The sequence below is a fragment of the Rhinolophus sinicus genome, chromosome 16 (genome assembly GCF_057876585.1).
Source record: "Rhinolophus sinicus isolate RSI-liver-muscle chromosome 16, RSI-T2T, whole genome shotgun sequence".
NCBI lineage: Eukaryota > Metazoa > Chordata > Mammalia > Chiroptera > Rhinolophidae > Rhinolophus > Rhinolophus sinicus.
This window is the reverse complement of record NC_142516.1, coordinates 77,763,649-77,789,123: the sequence shown is the minus strand read 5'-3', so window position 1 is coordinate 77,789,123 and position 25,475 is coordinate 77,763,649. Positions and strand designations below refer to the sequence as shown.

The following is a 25,475-nucleotide window of genomic DNA, read 5'->3' as shown; positions in this document are numbered from 1 at the left end:
AAAAAAATGTATACACATTTTAAGAAAGGAAAACTGTATTAAAATTGTAATACTCAATATATACCGGTAACAAAAGGTGAATACAAGTCACGTTTGACTTCCGCAATTACAAAAGGGGCTCAAAGTGGTTACCATCAGCGTCCAGACACTTCTGATTAGAGCAAACTACTGTTTGGGCAATGTTGACCAAAGTGTCCACTTGTATACATTTTTTTGACACCCCCGGTTTACTGAAGTATTTCACGGGAAATTTAAAGTATTTAATGTATTAAAACTGAGCCAAGAGAAATTCTCATCATATCTTCCAAGCAAGGAGCGCCAGCAGGCCTGATGGAAAGGCGGGCAGGCTTGGGCTGCCTCCTGCAAGGGTGTCTACATCCAGCGAGGGCTGCAGGGTCCTGTGGTTGCATTCCTCTTCTGGGGGAATATTCTAGTATTTTTGAGTGCTGTGTGCCAGGCACTGCTCTTGGTTAGCATCACTTCATTTAATCCTCCTGAAGCCACCATGAGGTGCACTCTGAACGTCCCTATTTGACACAGGAGCTTCCTCATAGGAGACAACCAGGTGAGTAGCTGGGACCCCATACAAACCTGCAGGCTACACACTTAGCCAGTACACTCTGGTCTTATCTTATAAATTATGCCTCTTTTGGTGTTGAAATGTCATTTTCTATGAAATAACGGTAGATAGTGAGTTCCTTTTCCTTCTAATATTCTTCTTTAGGACAATTAAAAGCTGGCAATACTACAGTAGTCCTCCCAACTTATTATTTTTTTTTTTTAAACAGATCCATGAAACCCAAACCCCTATGTCTATGAAGCGAGCCTGGAAAAGACTGTCAATGGGCATGAAGTCAGGCCTGAGTGTCAGAAACAGGGAAAATGGGCACAAGGGCAGAAAGCATACATGGCTCCTGGCACAACACAGGTGGTTGGGAAGGAGAGGACGAGTGAGTCGGGAAAGGTCAGACTAGCGGCAAGGAAAGGAAGAATCCAAGACTTTCATTCCCAATGTCTACCCTGGATGACTGTAGGGACAGTGGTACCACTAGCTGGCGAGCAAAATACAGAAGATTAAACCCATTTAGAGAAGGTGACCTTTCTAAGTTGGGAATGTCAAATGTGGCGCACAAGCGGAGCGCCCAAGCAGAGACGCTTGGTGGGCACTGGGTGCACCCGGCATTCAGGGAAGAGGTCTCCTTGGGAGAAGTATGCTGGACAGTCATCAACACAAGAGGCGGTAGTTAAAACCTTAGGAGCAGATGAGATGTGCCAGAGAGAAAGCATGAGGACAAAAGCAAGGTACAGATGGACCCACACGCAACGAGAGGAAGCCAGCTCACATGGACGTCAAGGAAAGGATGAGGCACATGATGGACAGGGAACAACGCTGGGAGTGGAGAACAGGCAAAGTGCGGAGAGCAGGACAGCTGAGAGCGTCGCATGCCCCAGGGAGGCTGAAAGCCATTCCTCAAACCTGTCAATTGAGTCATCAGCAGCCTTGGACAAAGGCCCACTGAGGCGGCCCAAATTCAGTGCAGGGGTTAAGCTGTTGGGGACGTTACAGGAGGCCCTTGGTAGATTCGCAGATGAGAAGGGAGTAGGAGAATGTGGGAAATAGGGACTGCATTTACAAACTGGGCCAAGAGCTGAGAGAGGGTGGCCGCACAGGAACAAAAGGGCCGACAGGATGAGGTATGTAGGGGCACCCCGAGCGCTTCCAGCTTAGCTCCAGAATGTCAGGATAGCCCAGTCTCAGGCTGGAAAAATGGGCAGAAATGAAGAAAACTGCAGAGTGGGGGGACAAGAGGCTGAGGTAGGTCTCACCATCGTCAGATAAATGGCCTGAGAGGGAAAGCAGCGTGCAACTGAAGAGAAGCCTGAAGAGAATGTGCCTTTTAAGACAGACATTAAGGAGAAGAAAAGGATTAACTGCTGACACTGATAGCCTGGTTCAAGTCAGAGACAATTTATATATCTGTGTTACGGCGATATTTTACATGTAAGAAAATCTATCAATTTTAAGCACACAATTCACTAAGTTTTGACAAATATATACATTAGTATGACCACCACCACAATCATGAAATATGTTTCTATCACCCCAAATAGCTCCCCTGTGCCCCTCCCATCCCAGCCCCAGCCAATTACTAATCTGCTGTCTGTCACTATAGTTCTGCCTTTTCCAGGGTTTTACACAAAGGCAATCCTAGATATTTCCTTTGTGTTTGACTTTTCACTTAAGATGCTTTTGAGAGTTATACATAATGCAAGATGAGTCCTTTGCTCCTTTCGCTGCTATCAGCATTTCACTGTATGACTGCCCCAGTGTATTCATCCACTCACCAGCTGATAGACTTGGTTTGTTTGAGGCGACAATGAATAAATCTATGGGGACACTGAGGTTCAAGTCTTGTATGAACATATGATTTCATTTCTCATGAGAAAATGCCCAGGAGCGGGCCTGCTGGGGTACATGGTCAGCATATGCCGAACTTTGTAAGAACTGCCAAACTTGATTTCAAAGTGACCATTCTCTCCCACCAGCCACGTCTGAGAGCTGCGGGTGCTGACACCTCCCGACACTGGCCATCATCAGTCTCCTCATTTGGACCATGCCGGTGGTCACAGTGCATTTCATTGCGGTTTTAACTCGCATTCTAATGACGCAGAGCATCTCTTTGTGTGGTTATTGGACATTCTGCAAAAGGTCTGTTCCAAACTCTCCCCCATCTGTTTTTGTTGTTATATTTTCTTACTGCGCTGTCCTTTACACATTCTGGATACACGCCCCCAACCACAGATATATTCTGCAAACAGCTCCTCTCACACCGTCGCTTCCTTTCCATTCTCTTAACTAAGAAATCTTTGCCTAACTCAAGGTCATAAAGATTCTCTCTTACATTTTCTTCTGGAGTCAATTTTTATATTCTTATTTCTGTATACGCATATGCAGTTACTGCAAAAACTATCCTTTTCCTATTTAGTTACGTTGAGATTTCTGGCAAAAATCACTGACCACAGTATGTGTAGGTCCATTTCTGAATTCTATTCTGCTCCACTGATCTACATGACTACCCTATGTCAGTACCACACTGAGGTGATTGTTATAAAGTGAATCTTGAAATAAGGTAACATTAAGTCCTACAACTCTGTTCTTCCTTTTGTTGCTACTCTAGGTCCTATGCAATGTGAATTTTAAAATCAGTTTTTCAATTTCTACCAAAAAAAAAAAGGCTTGCTGGGATTTTGATTAAGATGTAGTAAATCTATGTAACAATAGAGTCTTTTGATCCATGAACACAGTACCTCTCTCCATTTATTTAGGTCCTTCTTTACCTTAGACCATCAATTTGCAGTGGCATCCTTCTGTTCAGTGTCCTTCTCAAGATGAGACAACGCTGACTGTAGCACCTATCTAGGGTGGAGGTGTGTTCTGGGCAGGTGACATGGAAGAAGGAATAAGGGAAGAGTGATACTGGTACAGCCAGTTCAAGGCGACCTCCCAGGAAGTCCAGGCTGGCTATGGAAGGAGAAACTCTGAGAAAATGAACAGAGGGTCCCACAAAAGGCCAAAGAACGAGTGTCAGCTTGTGAGAATACGGAAGGTAGAAGGCAGCAGTAACAGGGGAGAAGGGATGGTAAAGTTTAAGACAGGAAAAAAAGCTTTCTGGGAGAAGGCCCAGGGTATGACTGGTCCTAGGAAGCGACGGTCAGCAGAGGGCAGACCTAAAGTGCAGGGACACAAAGCACATGCTGCCAGGGGGCAATGTCCAGCACACCGAGCTCTCAGAGGACCTGGAAGGTGCTGGTGAAAGACTGATAAGATCCCCAAAACTTTAATAAATGACAAAAGTGACTGAGTGGAGAGACTAGGAGCCAATACAAGGCAGTACACTTAGATGGCCTGAGTCTCAAGAGAGTTAATCAAAAAGACCCCATCAAGAAAGCAGAGAGACAACCACACAATGGGAGAAAGTATCTGCAAATCATATATCTCATAAGAGACGGAGATCCAGAATATATTTTTTAAAAAAACACAACTTTTACAACTCAACAATAAAAAGACAAATAACTCAAGTTAAAAATGGACAAAAGATTTGAATAGACACTTATCTAAAGAAGACATACATATGGCCAGTGAGCACGAGGCAAGACGCTCAGCATCACCAGTCATCAGACCTGCAAACCGAACCACACCACACCCCCAGGATGGCCAAAGACAAAACAACAGACAATACCAAGTGCTGCTGAGGATGCAGAGAAACCAGAGCCCGTATATAGTGCCGCGAGGCGTGTAAGCGGTGTAGCCATTGTGGAAAATAGTCTGGTAGCTCCTCAATAACTTACGCATAGAGTTACCACTTGACCAGCAATTCCATCCCAATGGAAACGGAGGTCCATACAAGGACATGTACACAAAATTCACAACAGCCAAAAAGTGGAAAACACCTGAATATCCATCACTTGATGAATGGATGGTAGGTGTATCTATACAGTGGAATATTATTTGGCCATAAAAAGGAATGAAATGCTGATACATGTTACAACACGGATGAACTTTGAAATCATTATGCTCATTGAAAAAGCCAGACACAAGGGGTCACGAAATGTCTAGAAGAGGCACAAACAGAAAGTTGATTAGTGGTTGCCAGGTGGTGCAGGAGGGGAGAAGTGGGGAGTAACTGACAATAGGCACAGGGTTTCTTTCTGGGGTGATGAAATATTCTAAAATTAGATAGTGATGATGGATGCATAGCTCTGTGAAAGCTAAAAACCACTGAATTGTATTCTTTAAAGGAGTAGATTTTATGATATGTAAATTACAGCTCAATAAAGCTGCCCCCTTTTTCTTTTCTTTCTTTTTTTTTATTTTTTTAAGCTTTCTAACCAAGAATAATAGTTTTAGAGGTAACTGGCTGGCAAGTCCCAACATTGTCAGATGTCCTTCTGGTCCCCGATTTGTCTGGTCTCAAGAAAGGTGACGTCTCTGGGTGAGCCGTCTCAGAGTGCTCAGTGTGCAGAGAGCGCTGGCAAGGCATGGACAAGGCATGGGGGCAGCAAGCGGCCATGAGAGCCACTTTTCCATCAGATGCAGTCTCTCACCGTCAGGGTGGGGGAGAAGGCCTGCTTACAGACAGTGCTGGGGATCTGGACCCTCGCAAGAGCAAATGAGCTAGAAAGTGTCCTGAGACTATGCTTACTTAACATAAAACTAGAAGATTCCAGGGCATGAGAAGACACAGAGCAAAAAGCACCACTAGTGAACTTCCCTTGTTTCCTTGACCTTCACCAAGGTATCAGAAGTCAGGCACCATACACACTGTATTTTTCAGTCTCCCTTCGCTGGCCTCAGTTCTGCTCTTTCTGGATAAGCCATGCATTCCAGCTCACTTGGGAAGAATTCTGCTGGCAGGCCATCACTTGCAGGAGGAGCCGAGCTAAAAGCAATCCTGTAACAATTAACAAGCACAAATCCCTCCCAAGACTCTGCCCCTTTCCTAGCAATGTGACATGGGAACCACCCACCCACTCCCAACCTTAAACCAGACAGAAAAGCTATTCTTGAGTCCCAACCATTCCAGCAGATTCCTTGGAACTTCAAACTTTTCACCTTCACTTTAGAACCAAATGGTAGCAGGGAACGAAGCACACTGATGGAAAAATATAAACGAGTAAAAATCTTGAGTTCAGTTTTGCATTTTCCATTTAAGGATTCCATATATAAATTTAAAATAAGCAAGGAATAAAACTTCTTACTAAAAACATGTTTCCAGAGCCAAACACGGTGAATGTTAAGAATATGCAGCTCATATTCATAACAATGGTGACGTTATAATGACAACTTTGCAGGATGCACATTTTAAGAAAAATTCTGGAGGATCAAATATCAATCTGTTCAAAGTGGTTATCTTCCAGCAGTGGGGTTCTAAGTAGCTCTCACCTCTACACTACATAATGGTTGATTTTTCTCAGCCTTCCTGGCCTCTAACATTATTTCCTCTAGAGCCCAAAACTTCCTGGGATTTTGGAAGGGCTGCTTAGCTCTTACAAAACTAGAGGATGACTTCTTGAGAAGGAAACAGATTGAATTAACTTCAAATAACACTAATACGAAGCAGGAATTCCTTCTTTGGAAGGTCTGTCACCTCCTGCAAATGCCTTAAAAGGTACACATGAGAATAAATGAAGCCCGTTTTTCTATTTATTAATATACCTACAATTTATTGATTTATTACAATTTATACCTACAACTTATTAATATACCTAACTTACAAGTACTTTCAAAAAGGATTCCAGAAAGGATCGGATAGCCTACCTTGCTCCCAAAAGGTTGCACTGTATGTTAGATACATCATAAAATCTAAAAGAGCCTGAAATCATGTTGCTCTTCTCTCTGGAAACTGGCTCCACACGTCATGAAACCCAGATGGGCCAGGCACAGTGGGTGTGAGGACCGTGGGCTGGCTAGACGCTGGACACAGGAACAACAGCCCCCCACAGGGCCTCATCAGGGCAGCTGAGCCTCATCCCAGCCTTGCCACATGCCCCAACTTTGTCTTTCTGTCCATTCCACGTTCCTGGGGATCTTGACATACTACTCTCCCAGAACCAGCCTCGCTCTCTCCTCCCTGGGGTCTAATGCCACACCGTTCCTAAAGACACCTATGAAAAAGACTACTCGGTGACTTTTGGTGGCAGACAATAAGATGTAAAAAAAAATAAAGTTACGGATAATCTTGGGTAAAATTTACCTACATTTAAAACAAAGTGTTCCTGATGTGACTGGACAGATTGCCCTGCTATCCAGCTGACTTAGGGAAACATAATGCTGGTAAAGGGAGGTGACTGAAAGTCAGTGAATCAGAAGGTACGGTTGCAATCACTACAGAACATTTAAATCAGAAAGGGGACACGTGCAAAGGCTGGGACTTGGATGAAGACCTGAGAAGAGGCAGAAGCAAGGGGGCTTTGGAAGAAGTGTGTTAACTGGACACACAGAGGGATAGGCCTGGCCTGGGCTAATGGACAGAGCTGGGGGGCTGGGGGTTTGGAGGGAGTCTCCTCTGCCTGCTTGCCATGATTTGGCCGTGGTGTAAGGAGAACAATACAGAGACCGAATAAATGTATAGGACTACAACACTCGAAGGAGGTCAGGGGAAAGGAAAGGTCTGCATAATACTTGCAAGGATGGCAGAAGGGACTCTGGCAGGAAATACTTGGGTGTCATGAACAACTGATGGGGATAAAAACTGGAAATGCATGAAAGTGCATATGAAGTTTAGGAACACATAAACCATTAAAATGAATACAAAGACCTGTTATTAATGGCGCAATTAAAAAAATTAATTAAAACTAAATGCCTACCCAAAACAAAAATTCCACAACTTACTAGGACTCAAATCTTGGAAAAAATACTCAGAAAGCACCTTTAAAAATGGGCATTCATTTAACTCGTGCTTACGGCCAGGAGGTGCTCCCAGCAAGGTCGGCTGCTCCACACCCCCAAAGCCACCCCCTTGTAGAATTTTAAGTTATGTGAAATGGCCTCCCACTGTCCTGAACACAAATGAAATATTCTTTACTTCCCAATCTAAGAAATTTGATGCCATCTTACTAGCAGCTCTGAATGTCGAAACTGAAACAGCTTAAAATCTGTCCTCCCTACTTCCCCTTTCCTACAGCCCTCGTGTAACTTGGGTTCTAAGTATGTCCAGCACTGCATCTGGCTCCCCATGAGCATGATCCCCCATTAATAAGGCAGCACAAAACAGAACTGTTTCCTTCCCAGCCTCCTCTCTTGAGGAGGCCATCCCATGAGCTCATCGTCTCCGCTATTCTTCCTGACCCTGCAGCTTCTTCGTGTGCTTGCAAACCCTCAGAGGCCCGCCCCAGACACGCTCCACTCCAAGCACAGCCAGCACTGTGCATGGTGAGGTTGAAATGTTGAGAGCATTAAGCTTATGGTATTATGTGTTAAGGGACGCTTCAAATTGATTAGAAAATGAGGTCATATAACACCAACCCTTTGTGAACAATAATCTAGTAGATTTGACATTGGCGAAATGCTGCAAATATAGCAAGATAAAAAGAATGGACCAAGGAAGACTTGAACTTGGGAATGAAAATGAAAAAGCAGATACCCTTAAAAGCTGTATATACAATATACTGTGTTAAAAAGGAATAATAAAAAGCAGGAGAAAGTTTCATAAGTAACAACTAACCAAATTTTCAAAAGATACAGTTTCATAACTGGGAAAAAGAAGAGACTAAAGAGCAGACGGGATACAGACAAGTCTATACAGCAGTAATGTTCATGGGAAAAAAAATCTTCACATCCAATTTCCCACCATCTATGTTAAGATGACTAAAACTATGCTCTACACAAAAAAATGTATATAACAGGTAACAACATACAAGTTTTACAATTTTTAAACTCAAAGCCAGAAGTGCTCCCATTTCATAATGAGATTTTAAAAATCCTACAACTTATATCACTGAAAAATTATTTTGGATTGCTTCTCTATTATGCCATAAAAACACCCAGCTAATACTTAAACTACACATGATGCATAAAACATGACTGAATCCCAACTTAAAAAAGAAAAAATACAATGCTATAAATGATTTTTAGGAAGTAACTGGAAAAATTTGAATATAAACAACATTAAATGACATTAAGGAATTGTTGCTAATATGGTTGATGTGCTAATAGTAATATGAATAAGAGGTTATCCTTATTTTTAGGTGGTGGTGGTATAAATGGAAGTTTTCATAGGTGAAGTATTATGATATCTGCAACTTACTTCAAATAGCTGAATTAAAAACAAGAAAACAAGTTATAGATATAAATACTTTATATTTCGATTAAATATAGCAAAATGTTAAACCAAGATGGTGGATATATTGATAGACATTTTCTATTTCAACCTTTTACATACTTAATATTTTTCTTAAAAAAAAAAAAATTAGTAAAAACACAGGATAACGATGTTCGTGACCTGTCAACAGATTGAGTTAGTTTTCCAATAATTCTTCAAACAGCTCCTCACGTCTACCCTCTGACACATGAACAAGGCCACCTCAACTTAGACAAATACATGCATGTGGTCTGGAATCCTGAGAGCCTCTTACCCCCACTCAAAAATACATAAACCTCGTAAGAAACAAGCCTTCATGTTGTCTCAGCCTACAAGGCACATTGCTTAACAAACCTCATGAGCACGATACCTTTAAGTCCACCTGATTTCAGACTATACTTCCCCTACGTGCTAATTGCTAATGAATCACCAGGAGTTTAGAGTCAAGATTGCAAATTTGTAGTACTTCACAAATGAAAACAGTAAATAAAAAGCTTTTCTCCTTCAAGGACAAAAAAGCAAAAGAAAACAGGTTATTTCTAACAAGAGGAGAAAGACTGACTTTTAACAGTAGTTGAAAACCCCTTTACCACAAACTGCAGAATGAAAATGAAACATTAGTAAGACACGTCAGTAAGAGATGGGACAGAAAGGGGGTTCTGGGGGGCAAAGAACACAATGAGAGACAGGAAAGAAATTCTACTTGAATTTTTAGGTATCACCAAAGTTCACCCTCAGCTAAAATACAAAAACTCCCATTTGAAACTAACCACCAATTAAGACTGTTTAAGAAGGGAAAGTAATTCTGACAGAACTCATACTTTTACAGGAAAAAGTGCCTTTGGAAGTCATTCCATGCAACCTCCCTTTTGCTACAAGGAACTACTGAACAGGCTGCCAGCCAGTCTGCATCCTGACTTCCCAATGCTCCACCTAACAAACTGCAACTGTGATCATAGCACTAATAGTAGAGAGAACGCCACAGCCAATTTATCCAGAAAGGGAGCTGGGAAAAGCACAGGAAGCCCCTCACATGTACAACTCCAAACTTCCTCGCAGCTCCTATCTACTCCACAACTATGCTCACCTCACACCTTAAACCTTCCCACTTTAGAAAATCAAAGTTAAGTACGCCTGCTCAGATGTTCATTACTTTCACAAACAGAAAGGTGGGAAAGATAAGAAAATAAATATTATGTGTTGAGAAAACAGTACAAATGGACCATTTCCCTAATGAACTTTGGTGTCCTCCATCATTCAAAAAGCATTAAAGCCTTAATTAGACTTCTATAATTTTAGAAAATTAGTAAGGAAGTTATGAAAATCAAACTATGCTATGACATTGATCTAAGTAACAGATTGATCTAAGACATTGATCTAAGTAAAAAATTAATTAATATTTGTAAGTAAGAAAATATATAAAAACTTTAGCTGAAAGAATTCCATTTCTCTAGGTACATGGCATGAAGAACTCTAAGGGAATTTTTGAGGACATTTATAATTTCCCTAAAATATAGGTCCTGGAAACAAGACAAGGCAGGTCTGTTGTTTTTTAAGGCAGTGCAGATCCTGAAGTTAGCGGGGAAAGCATGACATTGTTAACTTTGTGGCATAGTTCCTTCCACAAAAAGGAACATTATTTACATTATTAAAGTAATAACAAAACCAATAGTTGATGATTACAAATATGGGAAGTGAAACAAATTTGTACCTTAAGTGAGGCTAGTGGGTGTTCTGGACCAAGTAAACTCCAATGAAAGGAAGCCAGGTCTTCATCAGGTAGAATGTGATTTCCTGGAATGCAAACACGGATACTGTAAAAGCCATCACCATGAGTGACACAGGGAAACTTAACATCAATGCATGTTATAATCCATCGATTACCTTTGTTTAAGACTTTGCAGATTGACTTTTTAGGACCACCTCACTTGATAAACCACATAAAACTTTCACACAGAAATTGAGAGTATTTCTTCATCTTTTAATATAAAGTAGCATACAGCAGGCAGACTTCTTGCAGCTGCCTAAGGCACACGTGAATTTGCAGTACACTTCCAACAGCATTCACACTAAGTACACTACCTAACAACCTAAGCAACTTCCCAGCACTGGGCTAAAGTCAGCCTGGTAATGCCAACTTGAATCAAGCTCTCATTGCTTCATGAGACAACTGCACTCTGAGCTAGTTCAACAGCAAAGGTGGAATCTGCGATTAGAAAATGTCTCTACACAAGGCTAAGTGACAACGACTGCTGCTTGTGACACGGATCAATACCCTCCTCCGGTAATTTCCACCACCACCTACAAACAGATGTGACACAGAACAGACTACAACCCCAGCAAGCAGTGCCCTTCATCTATGCACCCCATCCCCCGGTTGTGTCACAAGTGAAAACTGTATTCAGTTGAGAATGTACATTTTGGGGAAACACTCTCCCTTCACTATAGTGCTTGCTACCTTATATACTAACATCTTCACTATGTTAGTTATGGCAATGCAATTTAAAAGCAGTAATTTCCTAAGTAATTCTGTGACTCTTATATAATAATTGGTCACCTCCAAATGGAAATAGCAGGTTCATTAACTAGCTGTTAACAGAAAGCAAAACAAGGGGAGATCATTTGCAACATTCCGGATCATAATATTCTAAACACACAAATACACGATACAGAAGTACTGAACTGCCATGACGTCCAGAGGAGCACAGCCACATCCTAACTGTCCAGACAGCAAGCTATGCATTGCTTTTCTCTGTTCATGGACTGCATAGAACTTTACTGTGAACCAAGTAAGTATGAAGTGGCTGAGATTATTTTTTTAAAGCTTCTTTATGAAAAAATATTAAGCCAATTCTAACTAAATCAGTAATAGTCCATTAAGACGTAGGTCAAATAAATGTTAAATGAATATTCCACACAACTTTTCTAAAAACAACTTATATACCTATACTCTATTATAAAAAGGAAAAAAGAAAAATAATCGTTCTCATTTGAGGACATGAAACTTCTAACTAAAATTTAAAATAAAAATAATAACCCTATTAAGAGTTTACCTATAACTGGCTTAAATTTTTTGAAGTAATTCCAAGCCCTAAGTTAATTTATTACTAAATCATTCAAAATGTTACTACTGATTCTTTTTCATTTATTTTAAGATTTCACAAAATAATTTAGCTATAGGAGTATGAGTTAGCATTATCTCCCAATAAATGTATTCAATATTTCTCAAATAAACAAATATCCTTCTACATTTTAATTAGCTAAGGCATTCATAGTCTAAAAGTATACAAGTTTCCAGTTTGTTGAAAGTCAATTGATATGCCCAAGTCATTTTGTATAATGTTTAAGTAAATATGAAACTTTTTATAATATGATCGATCATCCACATAATCACTTTTAACATCAGAGGAAATACACTTTTATATTTCAATATTTGAAAATATGAAAGGTATAATTAGAAAATTAGTTTTAATCCTCTAAAGCCCAAGTCACAAGAGTTGCCTAAGTAGGACAGAAAACAGCCAAGTACTAACTTGAACCATATTTGAGATTAGATCCAAATAAACAAAGACAACTTATGAAATCAAAATTTTGATTGACTGGCAATTATACAATTTGAAATGCTATCACCAAAATTATATATAAAAAAATTGTGGCTTCCTCACAACAATTTCTAATTGTGTGTAACTTTTTTGAAATGTTTATAAAAATCTGGTAACTAGGAATTTCTAAAAATAACCCACAATATAATTACCCCCTAACACAACCGATTGGGCTGCTAACCTCCACAGAATACAAATTGAGAAGAGTACAATGTGATCTCACTTATCTGGAGACCACGAATCTTTCAAAATGGGCCTGTGTGTCCCAAACAGCCCTCAATCCCATCACTGCAGTTGATGGTTTTAATCACCGGAGGGCCTCGCTCAGAACATGTCTGCTTGTTTATGATGTGAACACAATTCTTACAAGCTCTAAGCAAACTAGAGCTAGATATTCAAGTAGCTAGAGACATGCACACTGTAAGCGTAAGACACTGGAACAGACAGAAGAGAAAAGAAAGAAAATAACTATAAAACGCAGACAGAAAGTGACAGATGAATGTATTACCTACTGTAAAGTTATTTTTAAGTTACAACCTTAGTTAAAACAAGATTTCATCCTCTCTAGGTATTCAGCATAAGGAATTCTTCCAAGGGAGTTTTAAAAGACATTTATATATTTACTTAAAATGCAGGTATTGTAAACAACGTAAGATAGTTTATTTCTGTTGTTTTTCTCTTAAAGTAGTGTCCCAAAAATGGGGGTTAGGGGGAACATAATACTAACTTCACATATTTCTTTTATAACGAACATAATTTATACCAAAGGTTTAAACATCTAATTTTCAATGAGACTATTAACATTTCAGATCTTCTAAATGTTATGTTCCCCAAACTTTAAGTGACTTTATTCACAAAGTTAGTTTTTCAGCCTGGACAGCATAATACATAAACACATTAGAACAAAAGAAGTATGTTATCAGCGACACCAAAAATAAAATAATACTGATTAAGAAATACTTCTGAAGAAGAGCCCATCCCCTGATTCTTTTAAATTTAAGATATAATCCAAAACATCACAGCCCTGAAATGTAAAGTATCAGCATGTTCCTCGTATAGAACTCCTTTAGAACATGAGACCATCTTCCCGCTGTGCACCTACCTAACAGAGCGGCAAAGATAGGGAAGCGGTTTGGGTTCAGGTCCAGCTGCTTGGCCACTTCATGCATCAGGTACTGGCTTGTGGTGAGACTTTTCCCGTTCCGGCTCAGTTTGAGGGCATGGGCACTGAAATAGTAGGGGATGTTACACAGTGCATAATCAGAGTCGTACGCAACCAAGCCATGGAAGCCATTTTCTCTGCAGAAACCAATCACTTCTTGATGATGGTCCTCGATGCTCTGTGCAACCTGTGCAAGTGAGAAGAACACATGGTCAGAGGCTGGCACCACGGCAGCATATGCTCAGTTTGCACATGTCTATATAAAATCCGTAAATTCCAGATGCGGAAAATACCCGGGAGAGACAAACAGTCAAAGATGCCATGATAAAATGTGCAGCACATTGCTCATATGGGAAAACATCTCCTGGTCAGTGACATATGATCCCATCCAGATTGCAAATTAATTTTTGATTTCTTGTCAAGTTCAAAGATCACTGTGCTTAAAAATACACAATGCCAAAAAAAAAAAAAAAAAATCACCCAAAACCCAGTATTTTGAAGGAAAGAGGGAAAAGAAAAAAAGAGAACAGGAAAATAAAGAAGTGTGAAGTAAGGAGACAGAGAGAAGCCATCCACCTTCAGTGAAAAAAACCAAAATAATGTCTTCAAAGTAGATCAAATGTGTCAAATAGGTAAAATAATCAGAGGAATAAAACAAAATAAAAGCCAAGTATATCCATCTTCCAGTTATTACACACAGGAGGCATTCAGCATACGGGGATAATAATAGGGAAGAATACATTTACCCCCAAATAATTGTCACATGCTTTTGCTGTACAGAGGACGAGGCCTGGTGATAAGCACCAGGCTCAAGACCACCATGGAGACTAGGTCTCAATTCACTGCCTTTTTAGTGATGAAAACTACAGCCAAAGCCTCTTTACTTCCACTGGCTCTCCCACTGCAAAAGGTCACCCCACCTATCTCGAGTGTCTGTGACACACTAGAAAGCAATGCCAATGGAAAAGTAAAAGGCCCCCAGAAACTCTCTATTCCTAAACACATACCAAAGGCATTTGTAAAACATTTTCCTAAAATACATAAAGTCAAAGACAAGTGATTCCTCTCCTGCCATTTCCCAAATTCATGCACCCAATTACAATCTGCTGGGTTATTTGTTTGTTTCTACAGTGGATAAGGTATTTTAGAAAACATAATTTTAAACTATATCAGGTGATTCACCTACCTATGAAAAATTAAGTCTCCACAGAGCCCTAAAGGTGAAAATCATGTGCCCTTAAATGTGAATTTCTAGAACTACACTGTCCACTGTGTGGCTACATTGAATTAAAATTAAATTATATTAAAAATTAAGGCTGAGTATTCAATGGTCACCTACTAGATAACACTGTGTGCGGAGTTACTCTCCTTTCTCACTGATTCTCATAAAAGTGGTCACCAAATTTTGTTGGGAAGTTAATTATAATGAAATCTCATTTTGAGGCAAAGCAAACCTTTTAAATATGCATATTTAAAGGAAAAATAATTTTCTGCATTCTCTATATAAATATTTTGACGGAAATATTTTAGTTTACAAGAAAAAATAAACAAGAAATTAGTCAACTAATGTTCTATTTCTTAGGAGAATGTTGGTTTATGCCTTAATCTATAAACACTGTACATTCACTAAAATACAAAAGTTTTTAAAAAAAAATTCTAAAATTAGGCTGGCTTTGTCTTCTCACATTCTTGAAAGGATAACCTCCAAGTCCAAGCTCTCTACCTCAAATCACTCACCATGTAGAACTTTATATTACAGCAATGTATTAAAGCATTTAAAAATAACCAACAATTCCTGGCTGTTTTGCCGACATCTTTAACAGTAAGCCTGCATAGTTTCCTAAGAGGCCCTGAAATAAAAGAGTGTGAGCTACCATCCCCTCACTCCCCACCTCTCCATGAAGTTCTAGAAAAGACAGCATGGCCACTTGCTCCACAGACCAGACATCCTGTAGAGATGAGGCAGAATTAAATGTATGAGGTGAGTACTATACTCAGTATTTGTATTTTGTGACAGAGTTTACTAATCCATTCTTCCAGGAAATTGAGGCTGAGAGCAGCTCAGAGCCTGGCCCTGCCCACCTCTAGGAGAGCAGTCGAGATGACGTGGCTTGTCGTGGCTTGTCGGCCCTGAGCACCCACTCACTGCCAGTCTCTGGGCAGTGTGCCTCACGGTGCTATTATACCATGTTATCCTCACAACGACCTGGAGGTAAGAAAAGGGGCCAGCCAGTGTGGATTGCAGGGCAAGTGCCAGGTGGTAGGCCCAGAGGTGAGTGCGGTGTGTGTGTGTGTGTGTGTGCAGCCCCACCCTGCTCACCCAGGCGGAAGCTGTAGGTGATGGAGCAGAGCAGGCAGTGATCGGTCCAATCTGGCAGGGTTTCAAGGAAGGCTGTTGGGCTATAAAACAATAGGCAATGTATTTCCAGAGTTGTAAAATGGTCATGCTCTCTGACCCAGTAATCTTACTCCAGGAAATAGAGCCTAAGAAACCAACGCATACGGTAAAAATCGTTGGGAACATAAAAAGGGTCAGGGTAGGCTCCTGTGGGGGGAAAACAAATTAAGATCAAGGAGTCGAGTAAATAAAGCAGCTACACTATTGTGAAAAAACTTGGGGAAAGCTTATAACAAAATATTAAACAAAACCATTTCAGAAGACAATATCCTGTACATACAGCCAGCCATGTAAAACTGTCTGTGGAAAGACTGGAAGGGAAAGGGCAAAAACCACCACAGCTGTGTCCGGGTGGTGCAATTATGTCTATAAAAGACTTTTTTAAAAGGAAAACATTGAATAAAAAGGTGAAGCAACCTCACTAGTATAAACCATGCCCACTCTAGCCATCTCTGTGCCACTGCACTGGGGACACACGCTCCTTTCACATGCCCTGTGTTGCCAGATGACAAAGTGGGAAGCCTACTCATCTGCGTATCAAGTGTTTAGTTTTGTGCCTGGCACATGGTAAGCACAGAAATGAAAACCACTGGGGGTTCCATTTGGGGGCCCCCAATCTTTAAACTACCTATAAAACTGAATAAGACATCCTCTGTCCAGTAGAAGCCAACACCCAATAGAGATTTCCAGAGAATTTTTATGTGGAGAGTGCAATGGATAGCACTCCACAATCACCTCCTTCAACTGCCCCAAACACACTTCCTTGTTCATTCAGAACATGTGATTTCAGATTGGCATTAAAAAGTAAAGTTGATAGGGTAGGTAGATAGAAAGAAGTGAGCAGAAAGAGAAATTTAGCCCCGGTTAGAAAGCTGCTTGCTGCAGCTCCTACTTGGGTCAAGACCCTGGCAGCTGCCCAACAGGACTCCAGGTTTTCACATATCCCAAAGTGATGTGTTTACACATGCCCCTAAATCAAAGAAATGCATTGCTAAATGCCAGAAGACTAGGCACCTCAGGGAAAGGAGAGATAAAGGAAGGGAGAGGGGGAGGCAATTCTACCCATAGAAATAAAAGCCTTCATGCAATGTAAGGAGAGCCTGCTTCCCTCTCTTGGGTCAGCCTGCTCCACGTCTAGTCTAGGCGTGTACTCTCTTCTACTAATAAACTTCTGCTGTTCATGCTGCACAAATTTCTATCTCGACTGAATTCATTCATTCAAGAAGACGAAGAGCCGAGGTTTTCGACATCGTTTTCCTGGTAACAAAGTGATTAAAAATACCTTAAATCCTCCCCTAAACCAACATTAAACAAATAGTTGCCTGCTAGAATTAAACTCCTAAAACAAAAGTAAAGTAACTACACCCATAAGCACAGACCTAAATTAAAGCAAAGTTTGGCAATCTGTGGCCTTGCTCATCTTTCCTATCTCAGGCACCCGGAGAGACAGTGACAGGGAGAAGAACCTAAATGCCTGGGTTCTGGTTCTGGCTTGATGCCCAACATGCCCAGCTAAGATGTAAAATTAGTGGATCTTTCAGGTTCCTTCAACTTCTAAAACTCTAATATTCTCCCCCAGTGTTAGAACTCATAATGCCTTTGCATGAGGAAAGGCAACATGGCATTAAAAAATCACAATGTAAGAGAAATGCGATCCTTCCCAATGGGCCAATGAACAACGGGAGTGGGGTGCAACAATGTCAGGGAAAAACAGAAAACCACAAAAACCCTGAATGAAAGAGTAAGAGCTAACATTTGGGGTAGTGGACACAACATGATTCTATGTATTTGTCCAAACTCAGTAGACTGTACATCTCATACAGAAGATGAACTTGAACATATGATTTTTAAAAAAACCTGCCAGGATGTCAGGGGTGCCAGGACAGAAAACAGACTGACAAACGTATGCAACTATATTTTAAATTGTCTGAAATAACGCCACCGAGCAGGGTGGGGGAAGCTCCGCGAGGTAACACTGGAAAACAATGTTTTGAGTGGAAGCTGTGAGACCTGAGGATAGAGACGGCACACTGACAATGAACTCTCCTCGGTAATCTGTCTGCCAGGGTTATGGGTGAACAATGCTGAAAGCATTCAGTGCTTAAGGATGGAATGAATGGATGGAGGACGAGCTGGTGTCTACCCCTCAGAGCACAGGGTTAGAAATGTGCAGAGGGAGGAGGCCTGTGGTGCTGGTCAGCCACGGAGACGCCCATAAGAACTGGCGCACAGGTGACACACGAACACAAAGATGGGCACAGAAATCATTAGAGGTAAATGTGTATGTGTGGGTTAGTCTACATGTGCACATGTCCCGGCTGTCAGCTGAAGACCTAGAAGCAGGGACACCTGAACCCAGATCTGGTTTCTAAATACCATTCTCCACTAAAAAGGACCAGAGCCCTTGAGGAAAATGGATGATGCCAAGACAAGGAAATCCAACGTGAGCCCAGAGTATCTACCTTGTGGTGCCAGAAAGGAAGACAGTGCTCATAAACGAAGGATAGGGTGTGTCAGAGGGACACAGGAGCCCACCTGCAAGATACCCAATGGCCAAAGCTGGAACAATTTGTGCAACAAAATAAATAACAAGTACTGAGTTATAACCCAAAGAACAAAATGAATACATGAACCCATATTGATATAAATGATGAAATAAGTAAAAGGGGAAGAAGACACAAATCTTCCTCTTTAAAGAATTCAAATAATAATGTAAAATTCCTCAACTCCCCTTGAATGTGGGCTGGACTGAATGATGGCTTCCAAGAACCAAACCAGCAAAAGAGACAACAGTCATATCACAGACCACCTTCACCAAGTGACCAGGGTCACGGTCAACAGAGTCCTGTTGACGTCATGCAACAGGTACAGTGTGATGAGATGGGCAATGCACCTGTGGGGCATTCTCCCCAAATCACAAGGAAACATCTGACAGCCCAAATCAGAAGCCAGCCTACAACATACCTGATCAGACCTCCAAAGTGTCAAGGTCACCAGAGAGAATCAGAGTCTAAGCTGTTCCAGACCATAGCTGACAATGGACACCTTTAGGTGAAAAGGGCAGCAGGGATTGGGTCCTGGAGCCGAAAAGGACACGGGTAGAAAATGGATGAAATCTGAATGAATTATATAATGCAGTTAATGGTATTGCGGATAGTTTATAAATTCTAATGCTAATTTCTCAGTTTTGATATAGAATATTAACATGCAGGGAAGCTGAGTGAGAGATATTCAGGAATTCTCTGAACCATCTTTGCAACTTTTCTGTAAACCTAAAATTATTCCGAAGAAGTTTACTTTAAAAAGAAAAACGTCAATTGGCTACAAGACACCAGCTGAAAGACTGTTTTCAGCTACTTCATCAGGGCAATGTCTCCAAGAGCCTATTATAGAAAACACAACTCTCCACCAGACAATCCAACTGAGGGAAGTAGAAGGCCTCCCACAGACAGGACTGGTTAACTACAAACCTGTGAGTGAGGGAGGGAGCGAGTGAATGAGGTCCAACAACCAAGAAGAGTCAAAAGCCTGAGAAAGAGCTGGGTGCAGAGGACTGGATGGGGCGAAAAGAAGACTCGATGCACAGTTTGGGTGGGGATAAGAAAAAGGTCTGCGTTGAGTCAAAATAGAACTTGAGAGGCAGTTATTTAACTAAAAATAAAAATTAAATGCAGAGGTGAAGCTTCGGTAAGCAGGGTCTGACAGGGAATCAGCTGTTCTTTTGCCTTCAAGCGTGTCTTTTCTTCTGGTCTGAAGGCCTTTCACTCCTGTTTCCCATCTCATGTCTAATCTACAGACTCACCTGTGTTCTGTTTCTCCCGTTCCCTGGCCTTCCAGTTCCTAGCTTGAACTGGGCACAATACAATGAAATTGGTTTGTCTAATCTTAATTCTAATTTTAGAAGAGGGTAATACTATTAAATACAATGTTGGGAATATTATTTCAATTTGAACTCTTAAAAAGTATAAAGGAAGCTAAAAAATTAAGGCCTGAGACTTATCTACCTACAGGTGTTAACAGAAGGGGGTAAAGCTTCCCACCCACAGAGTGAGCCAAACTTGGAATCACGCGTTGCCTCTTTATGGAAACTCCAGGCTGGTAACCAGAGACCACCCGCCACCTTAGACAAGAGGCCATGATTTATTTTTGCTGTGGCTGTCATCGCACCATATCAAAATGCAGCTTCAGGTCAAGGAAGTGAAATCCTAGCGCTCCCGCATCCAGAGAATGGAGTCCTGCTCTCGCCACAGTGGGAGCTATGACCACACAGGGAAGCAGCGAACACCTTGCCTCCGCTCTCCACCCATCCATCCAAGAAATATGGTGGATGTAGCCAGCACTGAAGCGCTTTAGTAGCTGGCAAAATTTTTGGTCCCAATGAAAAATTTTGTACTTAGCTGGTGGTAATTTTATGTTACTACATATCTGCCACAGAATCCTAGGTAAATCTTTTTATCTCAATAGTTTTAAGCTTCATCATTAAAAAAGCAGATACACCAAAACTTTTGTTTTTACAAGCAATAATGACTAAAAAATCCCCAAGCTTACTTTGCGAGTATAGTTATTTATTAATGCTGAAAGCCGCTATGCGGACAGTCCCATAAGAACGAAAAGGGAACACAGTTACCTACTCCTAATCTCCAGTGAAGAAGCACTTATACAGTGAAGTTTTTGTCTCTGGCAACAAGTGGGTGAATTCCACTGCCTACTTTAATACTTTCTGTATTTCTATTTCTTCATCCGCAAAAATAATAATACTCCCCTACCTCATATGGTAGCTGTGACACTTAAATGAGTTACTACATGTAAACAACTCAAAATAATTCATACATACGAAGCTTTTGATAAATGTCAGCTACCATTTACTTTTAAGTGAGCTGTATGAAAAACGATCTGCTTCTTCATACTCTTCATACAGGATCTGAAACACTATTGTCATAAACAGATTTTCTGACAGAAAGAAAAAAATGCTATATGTGGTTTTTCATTAGAATAATTTTACACCCACTAAAGGAATAATGTGACGTATCAGCCAGCTATTAAATTTAAAAGATAAGTCAGCCTGAACGTAAGAGAATACGAGTTGACTTAAATTCTTTTAAGAAAAAAACCCCACAGGCTTTCACCTTTATCCAGCTGAACTGTAATCACTGGATATTAGGTCGGTAATACTTAAGCTATATTTACTCCCTATTCAAGTCCAGCAGAAGAATGAGACCGTAAAAATCAACTCTAATTTGGTGGAAGTTTTTATTGTTGCTTACTTAAAAAGGGTAATTTAAATGTTATAACCTATATTAGCTATGACTGTAAAGAAAAATCTCTTCTCAGGAAATCTGAAATCATAGCTGAATAATCTTCCTATATTATGTATCTAAGAGAATTGGTTGCAGTGATCTAAAAAAGAAAAAATAATTTCTTTTAAAATAAGGGAGGGCATGGGAAAAGATCCTTAGCTTCATTAATCATAAGGGAAATGTAAATCAAACCACAATGAGATACTATTTCACACCTATTAAGATAGCTACTATAAGAAAAAAAAAAACCCTACCCCAAAAAACAAAAATAAGCAAGGATGTGGAGAAATGGGAACCCTCACACATTGCCGGTGGGAATGTAAAATAGTGCAGCTGCTATGGAAAAACATTAAACACAGAATTACTATATGACCCAGCAATTCCATTTCTGAATATATATCCAAAAGAACTAAAAGCAGGAACTCGAACAGATATTTGCACCCCCATTTCCATAGTAGTATTATTCACAATAGCCAAAAGGTGGAAGCAACCCAAGTGTCTATCGACGGATGAATGGGTAAGTAAAATGTGGTGTATACGTTAAACAGATTATCCAGCCTTGAAAAGGACACATGCTACCATATGAATGAACCTTGAAGATATTATGCTAAGTGAAATAAGCCAGACACAAAAGGACAAATACTGTGTGATTCTACTTATATGAGGGACCTGGAGTCATCAAATTCATAGAGACAGAAAGAAGAATGGTGGGTGCCAGAGTCTGGGGAGGAGGAATGGAGAATGTGTTTAATGGGCACAGAGTTTCAATTTGGGGAGATGAGTAAGTTCTGGAGAGGGATGGTGGTGATGGTTGCACAGCAGTGTACATGTACTTAATTTCCACTGAACTGTACACTTAACAACGCTTAAAATGGTAAAATTTTTGTTACGCATAGTTTACTACAATTAAAAAAATGTGTAATAATGAAAAGAGACGTCTAGTCTCTCCATTTTCTTGGGAATCCTAGGCGCTTGGCTCCATGATGTAACATCCAACTTGTCCGAAGATAGAAGTTTTATTTTTCCTTTGGATAATGACATTGGCATGTATGTAATGGATTGTATCTGCCAGGCTATATAAAAGGATGAGATTTCTTTTTTCTTTGCAATCTCTTTAGCAGATTGCCTGTAATGTGATTGCAGTCTGGTTCAATACTTACTCAATAATGAAACTGTTTTCTTTCTCTGCTAAAAAAAATAAATAAGACAGTGACTGTCATAAAAGAAATGCAAAATCAACTTTATAAACTTGAAAAATAAAAATATATAAAATGATAAAGAGAAGGAAACACCAACATTGTTTGTATTCAGTGTCTATTTAGCCAACTACATCAATTTTCTAATAACTCAGCTAACCTCTAAAAATATCATTCTTGTGAAAAATCTAATTTCAAAATACATCAAAATTTAAGTTTCAGAATTTAGGAAATCTCAGATTTATGCAATTTATTTCAAGATGGTGACACTAGCAAACTCGTTATTGAAATATTTTATGGCTCCCATAGGTGCAAGCGATTGAAAAACCATGGTGCCTGTGCTCACCCAAGCAGTACAGTAAGGCCCCCCCAAGTCTGGACTGGTGAGCACTCCTGCGCCTGAAACGAACTGCAGGGTACGGAAAGTCAACCAGCCAGCAACACACCCTCCAGTACATTTTCCTGCAATCACCAGCAAAATACCTATAGCATGGTAGGTTCAGTCTTTCTAAAGAAGTCAATTTATTCCAGAAACAAGTGGGAAATGCCAAGTGCCTAGGGCACAAAAGGATCAAATTTCTAGATCACAGATCCTTAACTATTGTGCAGATTTACCATCTCCTTTGCAGATAATTCAGTGTGTCAAGTTCAACTCGATACCAGCCCTAAGATGCCTAGAAACAGTGTTCAATAGAACCAGGTACAACAAGGGAGAAAAGATGGCCAAATTCAGCCACTTCCCCTAAGCAGTTACCCCTTTTATGTCTTCCACACAGCTCCTACTTAAGAAGCATAGAGGGTTTATTTAAAGATAAAGTCTCTGCACCAGATGGCCAAGCTGAGACTACTTATGTGTGGAATTGACTGGACCGGATTTGAACACTTGAACTTTCTACCATCTTTCTGCCACAATACTGCCTTGCACAAGGGGAATGAATAGCTGGTGAGCCTAGAACTGATTTATGCATCCATTTATCACATACATTTTAAAGACCTACTACACACCAGGTAATGTTCTAAGAGCTAGATAATAGGCAAGGTCAGAGGACTTACTTTCTACAGAAAACATACATATAATTAAAAATAAAATAAATGCCAGCTATATAGAGACATTTGGAGAATTTTAGAATACTTTTTATCTGAACTGATTCATTTATTTGTATTTGGAGAATTTTAGAATACTTTCTATCTGAACTGATTCATTCAATTGTTGTATTTAGAAAAATTTGTCTATAGATCTAATTTTTCAAATGCTAAAGTTATCTCCTCTTCAGGGTGAAGGGTGGGCAAATAATTTCGTTATAAAATAAGTAAGTCCTGGGGATGTAATATACAGCACGGTGACTATAGTTAAACATACTTACTGTATATTTGAAAGTTGCTAAGAGAACTCCGAAAGAAAAAAATTTTTGCAACTATGTGAGGTGATGGATGTTAACACTTTGTAAGCGGGCATTTTCCCGCCAAATCGCGTCGTAACGCGGGGCTTTTTTGACATTTTCTCGCCAAAATTAGACTTTCGGTAAAATATTCATATCTTTCGATCTATTTGATATTTTTCTATGAAACTTTCAGTGTTTTAGTTTAAAAAGAGGTCTCTATTTATTTACTTTGCAAAATTTTTGCCGGTTCCAACTAGAGGCGATATGATGAGTTTACTCGTTTCCCGCAAAAAATGGGTTAACTAAGCTTACCGTAGTAATCATTTTACAATATACACAAAATTGACTCATTACGTTGTACACCTATAATGGAATGTTATATGTCAATTATATATCAATTTACAATTTTTTTTTAAATAAAGTACCTCCTCTTCATATTACATGGTATTTGGCATTTATTCCTATGGTTGATTACTGGAATGTGTAGTATATGCTAATTTGTTTCTTTCCATTGTATAAATTCCCATTGTACAAAACAAAATGAAGAGCAACGTGGGTTTAGAAACATATTAGAAATGGGGTGTGCATGTATTTTAATGTAGAAAACTAAGCTGTATTTTTTTACTTGTCTTCCTGGTATACTTAGACATCTCTACTTCAAACATTTACATGGCTCTACTAAGGGCCCGAAGCCCAGAATTCTTTGATGTGTTCACACCAGGATTACCTAGCCTCAGCACTACTGGTATTTGGGGGACGGCTAATTCTTTGCTGTAGGGCTGTCCTGTGCATTGCAGGACATTTACCAGCATCCTGGGCCTCTCTGCCTGTGGTCACAGAATGTCCCCAGTTATGGACATTAAAAATGTCTCTAGACATTGCCAAAACCACTCCCCAGTGAGGACCACTCACTAGTCTTCAATGATTAAATAGGTTGTCCCATGGCATCAAATAGTGTTCCAACACTGACAAGGGGAAATAACATAAATGAGTCCCCGCCCCCACCAGACTAAGCTCCTTGAAGGGGGTGGGTTCTTTCCTGTTACAGTTGCTCCTCATGCCTGGCCAATAACAGGCCTTCAGTGTTTGCTAAAGGGAGAATGAATCATCACAGGGAACCATTCAGAAAAGACAGCATAAGAAATTTAAGATAAAAAAACTAAATCTTACATAATGGCCATTGATTCAGGTTTTAAAAGAAAATCATTTGTCTGGCTATTTATACAGAACAAACATTTCATTTGAAAGCTGAGTGCCTACATTAAACATACAGGAAATACAAGAGGAGTATATTAGTCCCTGGCCTCAAGCAGCTTGTAGTTAGTGGGGGAGATACATGTACAGGTAGCTGTAAGAAAGCAGACTGCAGGAACCACCACTGCAAATAGATGACACTGCATGTGTGTCCCTGGTCCACCTTTGGGAACATCAGAAGAGACTCCACGAAGGAAGCTGGCATTGAGATGAAGTATGAGTAAAATTTCTGACAAGCAAAAGTGGGGTAGACAAGAGGGAGCAACGAAAGCAGAAGCTAGAAAGTCGGACATTTCTTGGGGAAAATGAGCAGTTTGGTCGGG

At 40.1% G+C, this 25,475-nt stretch overlaps 1 protein-coding gene across 2 annotated transcripts in view; it reads right to left on the bottom strand.

Moving 5' to 3' along the window:
- The window catches only part of LOC109434748 (constitutive coactivator of PPAR-gamma-like protein 1), a 101,431-nt gene that overhangs the window by 69,063 nt on the left and 6,893 nt on the right, over positions 1-25,475 (bottom strand). For both annotated transcript variants that reach the window (XM_019711969.3, XM_019711967.3), the window contains exons 2-3: positions 13,566-13,812; positions 10,573-10,655 (exon numbers count right to left, since the gene is read on the bottom strand). In XM_019711969.3, the coding sequence (XP_019567528.1) occupies positions 10,573-10,655; positions 13,566-13,812 (330 nt within the window). The remainder of the gene's footprint in view (positions 1-10,572; positions 10,656-13,565; positions 13,813-25,475) is intronic.